We start from the raw sequence: 17,639 nt of genomic DNA, 5'->3' as shown, positions 1-17,639 counted from the left end.
AAATACAATTGCGATCAATTACTGCAGACACGACAACGGATACTATTGTATGTGCTAGAACCTGAATTTTTTATCTTAAAGAGTTAGAACAAAAAGGAGGAGTGGTGTAAGAACAAAATGGTTAACATATCAAGAAACAATTATTAGAGCACAATAGAAAAAGAAATTAACCAATTACAGGGGAGTCAAGAGCAAAGATAGCAAAAATCGTGTTCAAGCCTCTTTTAACAGAAGGTATGGGACAATAAAATTACAGTGGACTATAAGTCTTCTAGTACCTGTTCTCCATTTATGTCAGTGCCTTTGTCATTTTCAATAAAATCAACTCATAACAATCTAGGATTATAGTTTATGTAAAATTGCAACATGCATGTTATTCTGTTAAAAATTTCATTCAAAGGAAAACAAGAAGAAACAATGTGAAGAGTGACACCTGCAGAAAAAGCTTTAAGAATTGAGTGAAACAACATAGAAAAATGAAATAAAACATATTTGGAAAGAATTTTTGTAGCTTCAATTTCATTTCCTAACGAAGAATGCAAATGACACAGAACCAATTAGTAGTTTTGATACCAGTATACATGGGAAAGGAACAAAATAATCATAAAATTTCTGAATACAGTTTGGTGACCAAATGGCTGAGAAACTCCTAAGAGGCTAGATAAAGTGAAGGGAGAGGGAGAGAAACATCAAAGTCGTTATAAATATATGGAACTATTAAGTGAAAGAAAATTGTGAACCAATGAGCTAATTATAACCAAATTTCAGTACTTACAGCCTTCAGCAATATCGATGCCAACATAATATCCAATTTTGACCTTGTCCCATTTGATGAGATCACCCCCCAGCCAAAGAAAAAAAAATATATTAAAAAGAGAATATTAGTGGAAGGAGGGGGAAAAAGGAAGATGTAATGGACTACCAATACCTTGCCACATGCAAGATCAAGTACAACATCTCCTCTGCAAGCATATAGTTGAATTAAGACACTCTTAATCTGCTCAATATGAGAAGGAACTATAAGCAATTCGAAAAATATGGAGTGTGATTATTTATACCATTATGGAGTATCTACGAGATTAAAGGACATACCCAATTGTTAAGCTTTTTTAAATGGATGATTGGACTAGCTTCTCGTTCTTCCAGCATTTGATTCGTCCTTGCACTGTAATGATCTGCCACTTTACGTGCAAATTTTTTTATCCTTTCATCCTCCAAGAATTGTGAATCACCTAAGGCCACATTGTAAGAAACTCTGATTAATTAAAAAAGGACAACCTAACACCATTGTTGCGTTCAATATCACTGCAAGTTTTGTACAGAAGAGCAAAAAAGATTTCAATATTGAAATTTTCATTATGTAGTGATTGAAAAGAGTAAAAAGTAGCAAAATCAAAATTTAGTTATGTAAACCGTGTATCCTTCTCGTATAAGTAATTGGGGCCCTATCCGGGAGCTTGGGCCCGTGCTGGGCTTTTAGGTATGAACTGCCTTCGAAGGATGATCTGCGCACTTGAAACGATATCAGAATTAAGGGTAAACTGGGGTTGATTCCAGCCTAACCCTCTCCGATGGTTAAGTCAGAAACTAACTTGTGTTTGAGAAAAAATGGATATAAGGCTTTTACTACATGAAGAGTTATTACCTTTGTTTAGAGATAGGTGAGGGGTATTTATAGGAGGGAGAAGCAGAGGTCAAGAAATTTTCAGACGAGATCTTTTCCCCTATTCTGGGTTACATTTAATGTTGTATTTCAGATCACCATGCTGGCAGAGGTCAGGTGATGAAGTGACATGCGACCAGGGATGTGAGGTGTATTAAATGATCCCTCTCCATCACCTGCCTACTCATGTGGAGACCAACGAATAAGGCGACACCTGTTCGAGGATGGGACGTGCACTGAGCTAATCTTCTTGCTAGCCAGGCTATGTATCGCAGGGATAGGGTTGATCGATTTGACATGAACTGGGTTAGGTCCTCGCCTCGGATCTAGAATGCCCGTCCTAGTGGTCGGGTAAATACTCACATACCCGATCATTAGACTACTCCTTGGGTTTGTCGGCCTCCAACTAGGGAGGCTAGTGATACCTATACGCTGGGGTCGGTAGAAAAAGCATTTCATTATGGCCAAGTGTCATTCATAATAGGCTTGGCTTATGGTGATTGTATGAGCTATCAACAAGTTATATTCACCTTCTCTTAGTTTCCACTGTTATAAACCAAATACGTTAGTTGGGAACTAAGAATCCCAAGTTCGAATTAAACAGCTGCACTAATCCGGAATACAACAAATATTGAATGAATTACCAATCAAAAACACAAAATAGAAAAAGAGTTCAGACTTTGATGTTTCTTTCCCTCTCCCTTCACTTTATCTCTCTCAAATAAACTGTATCCATATATGATATGAATAACTTTGTAATATTTCGGAATACATAACAGAATCATTATTAATATAACCTTTTCCAAATTGAAGAAAATCTAATCCGCAACTGTTTGCTTACAAAGTCAACACTTTGGTTAATGTAGTTGATTCGATAGAGTTCCTCAACAGCATCGCTCCGGTCACTGTTATTTGATGAATAAACTTCACATAAGTAGTAATAATGATGATATATAATATAAGGGAAAAGGGAATATGACATTTCTTGAGCTTCTTTGGAAACAGAAAGGCAAGGCAAAATGTATATTAAAATGTTTCATGATCATAATTGAATGCAGCCTAGAATATGGCAAGAACAGAAGGAACCTGAAAGTGTGGCCAAATGCGTTTGTTGGAGGCACCACAAATCCACCATCCAGCATCAATTCATTCTCCTCACCAGCCTGATCAGAGACCTTCTTTTCTTCCACCTCAACCGCTGCTAATTAAAATGAATTCAATGTCGAACAAGAAAACAAAAAAATGTAATGCAGCGAAAACCCAAAAAATGAAAAGTAAAACTTTACCAAAGTCAGGCTGCTCAACATGGTATACCGCTATAGTATTGACAGTAGAAAGTCCAAGATCATTTTGGCAGTGAGTCAAAATGATAACATTCTCAATTCCAGGGGTATTAGATTTTATGCCAGAAATCAACTGACTATATTCACTTGGCATGTTATAACCCACAGTGTTAGGAATGTTCAAAGTTGTTGCTCCTGCCTTTATAACTTCACCCAAATTCTGATACAAAAATTCCCTATCGGATCGGATCTGGAAGGGTTTGGGCCAAGAAAACAAAAGACATTTATTATTAAAAACACAAGAAATTGAAATGCATTAAATAGAAATCGATAATTGAAAGGACTGAAAGAAGTTTACGATTCATGATATGGACAAATAGGCTCAAATAGCAAGTCACAATAAAAAATATACAATCAAATTAATAGTAAGATATCCATAACGATGATGATAAAGACCTCATTAAACTGAAGCATAGATCTATCAAGATTATCAGAGAAATAAACGAAAAAGATCGGAGATTAAAGCACGATGAAGACCTAACCATGAAGCGGCATCATAGAGGCTGATTAAGAATCTTCTAAGTGTCCATAGGTGTAGACAATCAAACTTGAAAACTTCGAAATCAACCCAAAATAATTACAATACCAGCTAGAGCGTGATGAGGAGATGGATATCCATACCTCACTCATGAAAACAGTGGCCAGAGTCGCCGGAAATAGCGACTGAAACTCAAAAACCTCTTGGAGCTTTTGAAGGTCACCGCGGCTCAGGGAGGGGCAAGGGTGGCTGGGCTTTAGGCCTGACGAAACCGCCCATCTCGTCCAGAGCGTCTGAGAGTCTTAGAGAGAAAAGGCAATGATGGAGGAGGGAGAAGAAAAAGAGAGTTTGAGAGGGACAGAAAAAAAAATGAGAGGGAGAGGGGAGTGAAAAAATTGAGAGGGAGATGAAGGCTAGGCTAGAGTTTGAGAGGGAGAGTGTGAAAAATTTTGGACTAGCGTTGACTACACTTTAGGCATCATCGGCTTTAAAAAAAAAAAAGTCCCTCATTAAAAAAAAAACTAAAAAAAAAAGAAGCCAAATCACTTTAGGCATCTGTGATTATAAGAGATGATGCTAAAGGGGAATAAAGGACATCGTAATAAAAAACCCAAAATTTGTACTGATGTCTTTATACCTATTTAGTATCGTTATTTGCAAAATCGATGCCTAATGTACTAATAGCATCGATTTTCCGTTTTATCGATGCCTATATAGTGTTGCTGAAAGTGAAATTTGGCATAGTGATTAAAATGATGTGATCTAATTACACATATTAGTGATTAGGTGCCTTAATGTAAGCCACGTGAGTGGAATTGGCAACTTTGGTCAAGGTTTTCAAATCATAAGCGATCCAACACCTTGACGTATCTTGGTTGTAAAAGTATCCCAAACACTTGCAATCCGAAGTACACTTGTTACCACAATCGATCTCCTCGGTAGAAGATCCCCTGGTGTACTTGCTTAAGAAATAATCAACTCCTTCAACCTTGTAGTAGTGGAAGCTCGTTGCCTTACAAGAAGAAGTTACCTTCTCAGGCTCACAAGTCTTGTTCCAGCCCAAAAGCCCTTCAGCCAATGGGCAAGCAACACATTGGTTGTCCTCACAAACGCCAAAGTCTCCACATCTAGACGGAAGCTGGCACTCAGTCTCCCACACCGAATCTCTGTAGAAAAGTGTAAAGGTCTGCTCCCATGAATCTACCTTGTCACAGTAAGTGTAAAGCTTGATGTTTCCATCGAATCCATGCCGGAGGTATGCCAATGTGGTGTTGAATTTGGGTACATCTAGAAAGATATTTCCACCCGATGAAGAGTTGGCCACTTGATACTCTAGGATTAGGTCATGAACATAACCCTCATCTGTTTCCGGGGCGCTACTCAATGTCACATGGTCTAAAGAACCCTTCTGAATAGTAATCAATTGAGAGTAGAGCAAGGACTTCGGAGAGTTGTTGCTCTTATAATACAAAAATAATCCCTTGGGCTCCATCACTAAGCTGTAAGCCCCCATCTTTGTTTTCCTTCTAGGAGGCCCGACTCATGAGCTTCCTTACTGCTCCGGCCCGGAGAGATTGACCCACCAACAGAGTGTCAGTTGGGCTGTCAAAGCTTTGCAAACAAAGTTACCCTTTGAGTCATAGAGCACCATGTTGCCTGTTGGAAGCAACTTGAAGCTTACCACCCCTTTGTTGGCAGTGTTGGTTTGCCATGCCACTCGGCCATCGGCATCAGCCAATACAAGGTTGCCATCTGTCCCGAACGTGAGGGTGGCGTTTTCGCCAACTGGATTACCTGGGTTGGCCTCCCAAACCCAACGCACCAAGCCCATGCGTAGAGCAAGAGTGAAGGCATTATGGGTGGTGTTGTAGAAGCCAAGCTGGAAGGGGGAGTTAAAGACATAAGGCAGCATACGATAATCTCCAAAATATTCCACAACATAAGGCCCAAATTCTCCCTCGTTGACAAGCTTGAAAGTTTCATTGGCAGGAACTTGAGCCTGAGCAACGATACAAAAGATCGAGAAGAAGAATAATAAGGAGAGCAATGGCATGGTAAATGTAGGGGAAGACATGTTTATTTTGTTGCTTGGTTTGTGTTGTATCTCTTAGAGGTCGAGACCCGTTGTATATTTGTAATTATAATTATCATAGACAGTGAACTTGTAGTCTTCTTATTATTTGATATTGATTTGGATTTGGATCATACTTGAAATTGTCTTCTTAAAATATTGTTCAGACAAAGTCATCTGTATAACGTGCATGAGTGTGGGGATTAAATTTTGTGTTTTCTCCCCATGTTACCCAATACCCATTATCTTTGAATGAAGAGAGGTTTGGAGAATGGGAAGAAAAAAAAGTCATGATATAGAGTCGCGGACTAGCCAACCATTGGATCAAAGAATAAAAAAATCAAGGGAAAGAATGACATTTATAGTGATAAATTTTTGGCTTAGATGTGAATATATATACGTTTTCTACTATCCTTTTTTTTTTTTGCTGGGTAAAGATTAATTTTAAGGCTTGATTAACAATACATAAAACCCGATCTCTAACAATAAACTTCTAAAAATGGGAATTTTTTCACTGCTAAAATGTCATGGGAGTTCGAATATGAGACTGTTGATATTCAAATCAAGACCCTTTTACACCGGCTAAACCCGTCGACTGTAAACAAGGAAAGTCAAGCCATTTATATGCGGCAACTTGTTGAAAAAGATAACGACAATTTGCTATGTCTTAATTATGATATGTACAAGTTGCATGCATTCCCCACCCAACCCTCTTCCCTGCTTTTTCGAAATGAATGACAACAAATAATTGTGCAAGTATACCCTACTCTTCAGCCCAAGTGGTGAGGATGACTACGCATCCACTAGTGGAGAAATTTGCTAGAATTAGAATAGTTCATGCTTGGTTTATTTTCTACTTTAAAATAAATAAATAAATAAATTCACTGCCTAATTAATTGTTTTGGGTTCTACTTTTGGTTTATTTATTGGCAACCGCACACTGAATTTCAATTTTGTTATTTCGTTTCATTAAATAAATAGATCTTTTTCGTAGCATCTCTGATCTCCTCCTCAGTGCACCCATTTCTCTCCAAGTGGCTGCCTCCGACAGTGTATTTGCGGTTTTGCAGACACCCGGCCTCTTTGTTTGACTTTGACCATAATTACAAGAGGACTAGCCCAGCTGGATTTCTTTTTAATTTAACATTTTAGCTACAAGTTGTTTTTTTTTTTTCATTGGAGTTCGATTTTGGGATTCGAACTGGGGGTACATGAGGAGGGGAAGCCACCACCATTGTGGTGGGAATCCGTTGGCGACCAAACTAGCACTTAAACCATGCCAACACTAGAAAACCTTCAGAACAGTCTTCCACTTGTAGCTAAAATAATAAAGCACAAGCAAAAGCCAGAAAACAACTTGTAGCTAATTAATTGAATAAAGTTAAAGTTCCGAAAGTTTATGTACCTCTTGTCTTCAAAAAAGAAAAAAGAGAAAGTTCTCGTGCCTCTTCGTGGAATTCAAGGGACATCCATACAGATCGTAAACAGTTATGTGCTGCTATCTGTGCTCTTCTCTAATACAAGTAGATCTCACTTCTATGAAAGATGAGATCAGTAAAATAATCAGTAAATGTTGTATTATTATTGTTTTCTTAATCCGCTAATTAATTTTAATGCATTTACAGAACAAATTAATCACCTGAAGAAAGAAGATCCTCTCCGGACTCAGTTATGCCAACTTAGTTTATAATACAGTATATATTTAGATGGAGATTTGATGATTAATATTATATTATTTACCTATAATCAAATCACACAAAGAGAATATTGTAATGCATTTTTAATGATATAACGTTCTCCACTCACCTGGAGAATCCAAACAATCTTTATTCAATTTGATGTTCGATCAGAAATACAACGAAGTGAAGATCTAGTCCCTCTAAATACATTACTAGTTAGGTGTCTTGATATAAGCCACGTGAGTAGAATTGGCAACTTTGGTCAGAGTTTTCAAATCATAAGCTATCCAACACCTCGATGTATCCTGGTTGTAAAAGTACCCCAAACACTTGCAGTCCGAAGTACACTTCTTACCACAATCAGCCTCCTTTGTAGCATCTCCCCTAGTGTACTTGCTCAAAAAATGATCAACCCCTTCAACTTTGTAGTAGCGGAAGCTCTTTGGATTGCAAGAAGTTAGCTTCTCAGGCTCACAAGTCTTGCTCCAACCCAACAATCCCTTTGACGATGGACAAGCAACACATTGGCTGTCCTCGCAGAGGCCAAAGTTTCCGCATCTCTCCGGCAACTGGCACTCAGTTTCCCAGATTGAATTATCTCTGTCGAAAAGAGCGAAGGTCACCTCCCATGCACCCCAATCCACCTTATCGTTGTAAGTGTAAAGCTTGACATTTCCATCAATTCCAAGCCTGAGGAAGGTCAACGTGCTGTTGTATTTAGGTCTGGCTAGAATACGATTTCCACCAGAAGAAGAGTTGGCCGCTTCATAATCTAGGGTTATGTCATAAGCATAACCCTCATCTGTGTCCGGGGTACATTTCAAGGTTGCATGGTCAAGTGAGCCCTTATCAATAGTAATCACTTGAGAGTAGAGCAATGGCTTTGGGGAGTTTTTGCTCTTATAGTACAAAAATATTCCCTTGGGCTCCATCACCAAGCTATAAGCGCCATCTTTGTTTTCAGTCTCGGAGGCCCGACTCACGAGCTTGTTTACTGCCCCTGCCTTTAGATATTGGCCCACCAACAAAGTGTCGGTAGGGTGGTCAAAGCTTTGCCAAACGAAGTTGCCCTTCGAGTCATAAAGCACCATGTTGCCTGTTGGAAGCAACTTGAAGCCTACCACCCCTTTGTTGGCAGTGTTTGTTTGCCACGCCACTCGGCCATTGGCTTCGGCTAATACCAGGTTGCCGTCTGTCCCGAAGGTGAGAGTGGCGTTTTCGCCAACCGGATTTCCCCGGTTGGCCTCCCAAACCCAACGGAAGAGTGACTCGGATCGCCTCAAGCCCATGCGAAGAGCAAGAGTGAAGGCATTTGGGGTGGTGTTGTAGAAGGCAAGTTGGAAGGGGGCGTTAAACACACTAAGCATACGGTAGTTTCCATCGTATTCTATAATGTAAGGCCCAAACTCTCCATCGTTGACAAACTTGAAAGTTTCGTTTGCAGGAACTTGAGCTTGAGAAACGAAAGCCAAGAGTGAGAAGAGAAAGAGGGAAAGCAATGAGATGGTGGATGTAGAGGAAGCCATGTTAGCTTGTAGGTTTGTGTTGGCCTGGAGAGCTGATAGTAGGCCTCTATTTATAATCTCATATTGGTTGGATTTAGATGATTCTGGGATTAAAATAAGATGAACCGACTGTTTTCAGACGCCATTTTTGATCAAATCATGAACAGCTACGATTCTATGTACAAAGCCGTGGTCAATAATGCTATGATTTTCTTCGCAAAGAATTATTTTTATATTACATGGTACTTTGTTTGGTACTAGTTTATTATTTTGGATTTTATGAACGTGGGTTGGTGGCGCATATTATAATTTTCTTCCCCATGTTATCCAATACAGCAATGTTGCTTTTGTCATTGTTTGTCGGAAGGGAGGATGCCTAATCTTAATCCTCAACCCTTATCCACTACAAGGTGTTTCTGGAAGAAAAGAAAAGCCTGGTCATAAAGTGAAAGAAGCCTAAAAGTAAATCCTTCCATTATTGGAAGTTTTTATGTCGTATTTAGAGAGAATTTGCTCTCTTTTGATTTGTAATTTATTGATCAAATGGATATGTATTTGACTGCGTGGTCTTGGTTGACTGAAAAAATAACATGGAAATTTTTGAGTGTTTCGAATACATTACGTGGCTGATGTACCATTCAATAGATATGGGATATAGAATATTTTCAATACAGCAAGTCACATGTTATAAAAAGCAATGCAATAAGTTGGAGAATAATTCCACATATCTTATGTGTACTGAATGGTACACCAGGCAGGTGGTCAATCAAACAAGAACTGAAAGTTGTGACACTCTTGCAATTAAGCATAAAATATATTATACTAAGCATAATTCCACATGTCGTATGTGTATTGGATGATACACTAAGCAAGTGGTCAATCAAACAAGAACTGAAAGTTGCACTACAAAAAAAAAAAAGTGGCAACAATCACCATTATTTGGTGATATTTGATGGGGTTGTCACCAAAAAAGCCTTTTTGGTGACTAAAGCCTCTAATCACTCCAGTAAATATCACCAAATAATGATGACTGTTTCCACTTTATTTATTTATTTATTTATTTATTTTATTTTTTTAATGTTGTGAAACTCTTGTAGTTAAGTATTAATTTGAAACAAGCCCCAAAAATTAAATACTTTTATGTAGTTACCCCTTGAATTTATGCACCCTCATAGTAAAATTGTTGAAGACCAAAAAGAAAAAAAAGTAAAAAAAGTAAAGTTTTTTCCTATCGAAAATACAAAATATAAAATTCACCATTATATGTCATTGGCTTTATAGAGATACAAGTTGGCCCTGTGGGTATGTGCCAATTGGACGAGTGCGGAAATTCGTTAGAGAGGATGTGCTCCTCACTTTACGTTCGAGTTGAAATCCATCTTCATGTAGTTTAAATTAAATTAAAGTAGAATATCACTTATATAAAATTTAAAAAAAATAAAAAAAAAGAACTAGTTCGTAATATAACACTTTGAAAAAAATTGCACTCATTTCTTACGTTTTCACTTAAGAATATGATGTCGATAACATCTCCCTTCATTGCTTGGGGCAAATGTCTTACATCATTATCTTTAACAATTAATTCAAAAAACAAATTTACTCTAATACCAATTTAATGGCCTTAATTTATATGTCGATAATAATAATGGGATCGATTTGAATACATTCAATTGGTCTACATATCTTTTTATTCTTTTATTGTCAAAAGACACATTTTTGTTTAAATTCTGCAAAGCAATAAAAATTTGTTCAGCTACAAGTACACCAGCTATGTGCTTCCTGACAAACTCTAGCGCCGCATCCAGGAGGGCATATGTGCTTGCACTGCCACCAATATGTGCAATAACATGCTGCATCCATCATCTCCACTTGTTCCTCTTGCTTTTCAGCTTCGCCTTCCAGACCCAAAGCTGCAAAAAAACTTACATATAAAGGGGATGTTCATTGTTTTGTTATTCCCGGTCAATATAACAATATATAACATGTGAAAAAGTTATCTTATGTGTCATTGTGTTATTGGCCAAGGATAACAAAAAGTGATATCCTCGTTGCATGAGAGTTTCTCTCCCAAAGCTGATAAGAAGAAGTAAGATATTATTATTATTATTATCTTTATTGATTAATTACTAATAATTAATTAGAAATTATTTTAATTAATATGGTTACTTTAATCTCATTGTTTCATATACCAGCGAGAACTTCTTCAGCAGTGGACTTTTTATTGGCACAATCACAATTACAGTGCCCAGCTATGCACTTGTGCACTGGGCACCTCTTGCCACACAGGCTTATACAATCATCATGATTTTCACATTTCAAATGATGATTAATATTATATTATTTACTATAATCAATCACACAAAGAGAATATTGCACTGCATTTTTAATAATATAATGTTCTCCACTCACCTGGAGAATCCAAACAAATCTTTATTGAGTTCATAACATTTGATGTTCGATCAGAAATACAACAAAGTCAAGATCTAGTCCCTAAAAGTATATTACTAATTAGGCGTCTTGATATAAGCCACATGACTCGAATTGGCAACTTTGGTCAAAGTTTTCAAATCATAAGCTATCCAACACCTTGAACTATCCTGGTTGTAAAAGTACCCCAAACACTTGCAATCCGAAGTACACTTCTTACCACAATCAGCCTCCTTTGTAGCATCTCCCCTAGTGTACTTGCTCAAAAAATGATCAACCCCTTCAACTTTATAGTGCGGAAGCTCCTTGGATTGCAAGAAGTCAGCTTCTCAGGCTCACAAGTCTTGCGCCAACCCAACAATCCCTTTGACGATGGGCAAGCAACACATTGGCTGTCCTCGCAAAGGCCAAAGTTCCTGCATCGCTCCGGCAACTGGCACTCGGTTTCCCAGATTGAATCATCTCTGTCGAAAATAGCGAAGGTCACCTCCCATGCACGCCAATCCACATGGTCGTTGTAAGTGTAAAGCTTGAGATTTCCATCAATTCCAAGCCTGAGGAGGGTCAACGTGCCGTTGTATTTAGGTCTAGCTAGAATGCGACTTCCACCAGAAGAAGAGTCGGCCGCTTCATAATCTAGGGTTATGTCATAAGCATAACCTTCATCTGTGTCCGGGGCACATTTCAACGTTGCATGGTCAAGTGAGCCCTTATCAATAGTAATCACTTGAGAGTAGAGCAAAGGCTTTGGGGAGTTCTTGCTCTTGTAGTACAAAAATATTCCCTTCGGCTCCATCACCAAGCTATAAGCCCCATCTTTGTTTTCGGTCTCGGAGGCCCGACTCACGAGCTTGTTTACTGCCCTGCCTTTAGAGATTGGCCCACCAACAAAGTGTCGATAGGGTGGTCAAAGCTTTGCCAAACGAAGTTGCCCTTTGAGTCATAAAGCACTATGTTGCCTGTTGGAAGCAACTTGAAGCCTACCACACCTTTGTTGGCAGTGTTGGTCTGCCACGCCACTCTGCCATTGGCGTCAGCCAAAACAAGGTTGCCTTCTGTCCCGAATGTGAGAGTGGCATTTTAGCCAACCTGATTTCCCCGGTTGGCCTCCCAAACCCAACGCAACTGTGACTCGGATCGCAGCAAGCCCATTCGAAGAGCAAGAGTGAAGGCATTTGGGGTGGTGTTGTAGAAGCCAAGTTGGAAAGGGGCGTTAAACACACTAATCATACGGTAGTTTCCATCGTATTCTACAACGTACGGCCCAAACTCTCCATCATTGACAAACTTGAAAGTTTCATTGGCTGGAACTTGAGCTTGAGCAGTGAAAGCCAAGAGTGAGAAGAGAGAGGGAAAGCAATGAGATTGTGCATGTAGCTGTAGGGGAAGCCATGTTGTAGCTTGTAGGTTTCTGTTGGTCTTGGAGAGCTAAAAGTAGGCCTCTGTTTATAATCTCACATTGGCTTGAATTGGGATGATTCTAGGATTAAAATGTGAAAATGAACCGACTGTTTTCAGACGCCAATTTTGATAAAATCATGCACAGCTATGATTCTATGTATAAAGCCGTGCTCAATAATGATTGTTATATTACATTGGTATACTTTGTTTGGTACTTGTTTATTATTTTGTGCTTTAAGAACGTGCGTTGGTGGAGCGTATAATAATTTTCGTCCCCAATACAGCAATGTTTTTATCATTGTTTGTCGGAAGGAGAGGTTTTAATCCTCAACCCTTATCCACCAGATGTGTTTTGGAAGAAAAGAATCCATTATTTGGAGAGAAATGCTCTCTTTCTTTTGGTTTGGAATTTATTGATCAAATGGATATGAATTTGACTGCGTGGTCATGGTTGACTGACAAAATAACATGGAAACTGGACCAATCTGATTTTTTTTGTTTAAGGGGCATTCTTGTCCAAATTAATTTTTTTGTTACAAATTTTCTAATTGTTGATCAGCTGTAATTGTTACACCAAATCGCTTCAATATGCTTAAGTTGCTAGTTGAGGAATGAATTTGCATAGTCTTTTACCAAGGAATCAATTCCGGACAATATGTTAATAAAATCCAGATCAATAGTACTTTTGGGCAGGTTTTGATTCTCTCTCTCTGGAGTTTGGTTATTGACAAGGTGCAATGCAGAAAAGCTTGTATGAAATGGGAATAACACTATTTTGCTATTTCCGACCAATCACAGAATGTCACGTAGAAAAGTTATCTCACGTGACATATCGTGTTTAGATAAAAATAGTAAAATAGTGCTATCCCAATTTCATGTAAGTGTTTATCTGAGTCGATGTGTCTGGCTGGAGATGAAAGGCATGGGGCAGGAGTGGGGGTGGTGCAGGGGTATGGTTGGTGGTGGTTGGGGAAAGAGTGGGGCTGGGTTTCTGATCTTTTTACTTTTAAAATGTTGTTATTTTAGTATTTTACTTATTTGATTTTACATATTTATTTATTTTTATTATTTTAACAGAAAAATAATTTTTTATTAAATTTTTAATTCACATCATCAAAAGGAATTAGCCCCTATGTTTGCTGCATCATAATTTAACAAATTTTTAACATTTAACAAATTTTGGATTATTTGTACGTTTTCGTGAGGTTAGTATGTCTGGAAAAAAAAAAAAAAGTTGGGTATTAATTTGAAACGATTCCCAAAAATTGAGTACTTTTATGTAGATGAACCTTTAACTTGGGCCTGTGGGTATGTGAAAATTGGATGAGCGTGGAACTTCTAGGGTGAAACAATTTTCCTTTTTATGGGCTTAGTCAAGTTGGTTTGAGCGGATGTACTTTTCACTTTGCACCCAAGTTTGAATCTCTCTCATCATAGTTTAGATTAGATTAAAATTGAATATTGCTTGTATAAAAAAAAAAGATTTTGAACTAGTTGGTAATAGAAAACTTCTTTTAAAAAAAATTGTACTCATTTCCTAAATTTTCGATAAGAATATGTTTTTTTTTAAGTGTCAGATACCATCTCCCTTCATTGCAATTGCTTGAGGCAAATGTCTGACATCATAATCGTCAACAATTAATTAAAAAAAACTCATAAAATCGATTTGAATACATTCAATTGGTCCATATATCTTTGATTATTTTATTGTCAAAATAAATTATACAAAGCAATAAAAATTTGTTCAGCTACAAGTACACCAGCAATGTGCTTCCTGACAAACTCTAGCGTCGCATCCAAGAGGGCATATGTGCAATAACCTGCTGCATCAATCATCTCCATTTGTTCCTCTTGCTTTTCACCTTCGGCTTCCAGACCCAAAGCTAGTTATCTTTGTTGATTAATTACTATGAATTAATTAGAGATTATTTTAATTAATATGGTTACTTAATCTCAGTGTTTCATCCATACCAGCGAGAACTTCTTCAGCAGTGAACTTTTTATTGGCACAACCACAATTACAGTGCCCAGCTATGCACTTGTGCACTGGGCACCTCTTGCCACACAGGCTTATACAATCATCATGATTTTCACATTTCAAATGCTTCTCCTCCTTTAACATATTGCAACTCTTGCTTCACTTTCTTTTGAAAAACCTGCCAATTTTAAAACATTTTCATCGTTGAATAAAATCAATTACAACATATATGATATAATCAAAAAGATTGTGTTCCAATTTCACCTCCTCTACTATCGTTTGTATAATATGACAATTGTTGTAATATTACGTTGTACATTATACTAATTTTTGTGCACATGTATTAAGAAAATCACAGGAATTTTTACTACATTTAAATAATATAGTACAAATAAAGAAAAAAAAGAGTGATGAGGTTTAGGAATATTTTACATATAACAATGTTTTCTGTCGTATTTAATTAATTTTCTTAGTATAACTGTTTCATTTTGGATTATTTTTTTTCTTCCAAATAACATTGTTTCCCTCCAGGACATATTCACGCATATAACCAAAGTTTTAAATTAATAATGTTTTGTTTAGAAGAATTAATAAAAGTTACCTTACAAAAATTTAAAAGAAATGCACAAGGATTATGTTCACGAGCTACTTATTAGGCCATCCCCAAAAGTGGAGGGCTAAATACAGCCCATCTATAAAATTTAGCACACTATTTATAGTTTTTTTTAAATGAATAGTGATGGACTATATATTTATTGTAAAATAGACCTGAAATAATAATAATGGCTAGCTGACGTCAGCATATCTGAAATAGCACATCCATGAATATGGCCAAGTTTAGCTCAACACTTGGCCTCTTCAGCTTGCTTACTGGGTTTGACCAGTGACGTGACAAGTTTAGCCAACTTGCTGGAAATGGCTTTTGGGGTATGAAAAGGCTAAATTTGTGAGTTTAACCCACTACAGGAGATGGCCTTAGTCTTCATGGGGGCTAATTCTTCTTATTTCAATAATATATCTTCATTATATTATACATAGAAAATAGAATAATTTCATTGCCACAAAGAAGGTAAATAATTCTTTTTTCAATGATTTGGAGCCTTGATGTAACCAACATGAGTGGAGTCGGCAACACCTTATCTTACCGGTATGTTACATGTAAAGTGCCTATATATTTGAGAACGAAACATCTTATCCGTAATTTATTGAGTAAATAGCTTATTTTTCTAAAAACATCATATCTTACTGGTAAGTTACAACGTAAAATGCCTATATATCTGAGAACGCAACATCTTACCCGTAATTTATTTAGTGAATTGCCTATTTTTCTAAAAACAACATATCTTACCGGTAAGTTATAGCGTAAAGTGCCTATATATCTGAGAAGGACAACATCTTACCTGTAATTTATTGAGTAAATATCGTATTTTTCTAAAAATACCATATCTTACCCGTAAGTTATTGTGTAAAAAGCCTATATATCTGATAACGCAACATCTTACCCATAATTTATTGTGTGAATTGCCTTTTTTTTTTTTTTTTTTTTTTTTTGAAAACACTATAAATTACGGTAAGTTATAGTCTAAAATGCATATATATTAGAGAACGCTGTTATTACTCGTCATTTATTGAGTAAATTGCATATTTTTCGAAAAACATTATATCTTACCGGTAAGTTATAGTGTAAAAAGCCTATATATTTTTGAGAACGCAACATCTTACCTATAATTTAAGTAGCTTATTTTTCTAAAAACACCATATCTTACCGGTAAGTAATAATGTAAAAAGCCTATATATTTGAGAACGAAACATCTTCCCGTAATTTATTGCGTAAATAGCATATTTTTATAAAAACACCATATCTTAAGGCTAAGTTATAGTGTTAAATGCCAATATATTTGAGAACGCAACATCTTACCAGAAATTTATTGAGTAAATTGCATATTTTTAGAAAAACATCATATCTTACCGGTAAGTTATAGTGTAAAAAGGCCAATATCTGAGAATGCAATATTTTACTCTTAATTTATTGAGTAAATAGCCAATTTTTCTAAAAACCACCATATCTTACCGGTAAGTTACAGTGTAAAATGCCTATATATTTGAGAACGCAACATTTTAACCTCAATTTATCGAGTAAATAACTTATTTTTTCTAAAAACACCATATCTTATCAGTAAATTATAGTGTAAAAAGCATATATATATATATGATAATTACCCGTAACTTATTGCGTGAATTGCCTATTTTTCCAAAAACACCATAAATTAAGGTATGTTATAGTTTAAAATGCCTATATATCTGAGTACGCAAAATCTTACATGTAATTTATTGAGTAAATAACTTATTTTTCTAAAAACATCATATCTTACCGGTACGTTATAGTGTAAAAAGCCTATATATTTGAGAATGCAACATCTTACCCGTAATTTATTGCGTAAATAACATATTTTTCTTAAAACACCATATCTTAAAGCTAAGTTATAGGGTTAAATGTCTATATATTTGAGAACGCAACATTTTACTGGTAATTTATTGAGTAAATTGCATATTTTTCGAAAAACATGATATCTTACCGGTAAGTTATAGTGTAAAAAGCCTATATATTTGAGAACGCAACATCATATCCGTAATTTATTGAGTAAATAGCCAATTTTTCTAAAAACACCATATCTTACATGTAAGTTACAGTATAAAATGCCTATATATATGAGAACGTAACATCTTAACCTCAATTTATCAAGTAAATAGCTTATTTTTCTAAAAACATCATATCTTACCTGGTAAGTTATAGTGTAAAAAGCCTATATATATATATATATATATGATAATGCAACATCCTACTTGTAATTTATTGCGTGAATTACCTATTTTTCTGAAACACTACAAATTATGGTAAGTTATAGTGCAAAATGCCTATATATCTGAGAACGTAACATCTTACCCGTAATTTATTGAGTAAAAAGCTTATTTTTCTAAAAACATCATATCTTACCGGTAAGTTATAGTGTAAAAAATCCTATATATCTTAGAACGCAACATCTTACCGTAATTTATTGCATAAATAACATATTTTTTCTAAAAACACCATATC

At 36.3% G+C, this 17,639-nt stretch overlaps 1 protein-coding gene, 1 long non-coding RNA gene and 2 pseudogenes across 2 annotated transcripts; all 4 read right to left on the bottom strand.

The window, feature by feature from the left end:
- Positions 1 to 2,283: 2,283 nt before the first annotated feature.
- Positions 2,284 to 3,848, bottom strand: LOC148918767 (uncharacterized). The gene is made up of 4 exons (XR_016125484.1): positions 3,708 to 3,848; positions 2,950 to 3,196; positions 2,750 to 2,861; positions 2,284 to 2,568 (listed from the first exon to the last, which is right to left on the bottom strand). It is a non-coding gene; the product is annotated as an uncharacterized LOC148918767 (long non-coding RNA).
- A 411-nt stretch (positions 3,849 to 4,259) lies between these two features.
- Positions 4,260 to 5,576, bottom strand: LOC103326163 (epidermis-specific secreted glycoprotein EP1 pseudogene; annotated as a pseudogene).
- A 1,756-nt stretch (positions 5,577 to 7,332) lies between these two features.
- On the bottom strand, positions 7,333 to 8,921 carry LOC103326103 (epidermis-specific secreted glycoprotein EP1-like). The gene has a single exon (XM_008228310.3). It carries the CDS (start codon positions 8,758 to 8,760, stop codon positions 7,447 to 7,449), a length of 1,314 nt encoding a protein of 437 aa, XP_008226532.2. The 5' UTR covers positions 8,761 to 8,921; the 3' UTR covers positions 7,333 to 7,446.
- A 2,252-nt stretch (positions 8,922 to 11,173) lies between these two features.
- On the bottom strand, positions 11,174 to 12,725 carry LOC103326104 (epidermis-specific secreted glycoprotein EP1 pseudogene; annotated as a pseudogene).
- Positions 12,726 to 17,639: the final 4,914 nt, after the last annotated feature.

The sequence above is a fragment of the Prunus mume genome, linkage group LG3 (assembly GCF_029339155.1).
Source record: "Prunus mume cultivar Tortuosa linkage group LG3, ASM2933915v1, whole genome shotgun sequence".
NCBI classification, from domain to species: domain Eukaryota; kingdom Viridiplantae; phylum Streptophyta; class Magnoliopsida; order Rosales; family Rosaceae; genus Prunus; species Prunus mume.
This window is presented reverse-complemented; position numbering and strand designations above follow the sequence as displayed.

Coding starts and splice junctions, on each gene's coding strand:
- LOC103326103 (XM_008228310.3), bottom strand. CDS start 8,760: ATGGCTTCCTCTACATCCACCATCTCATTGCTTTCCCTCTTTCTCTTC.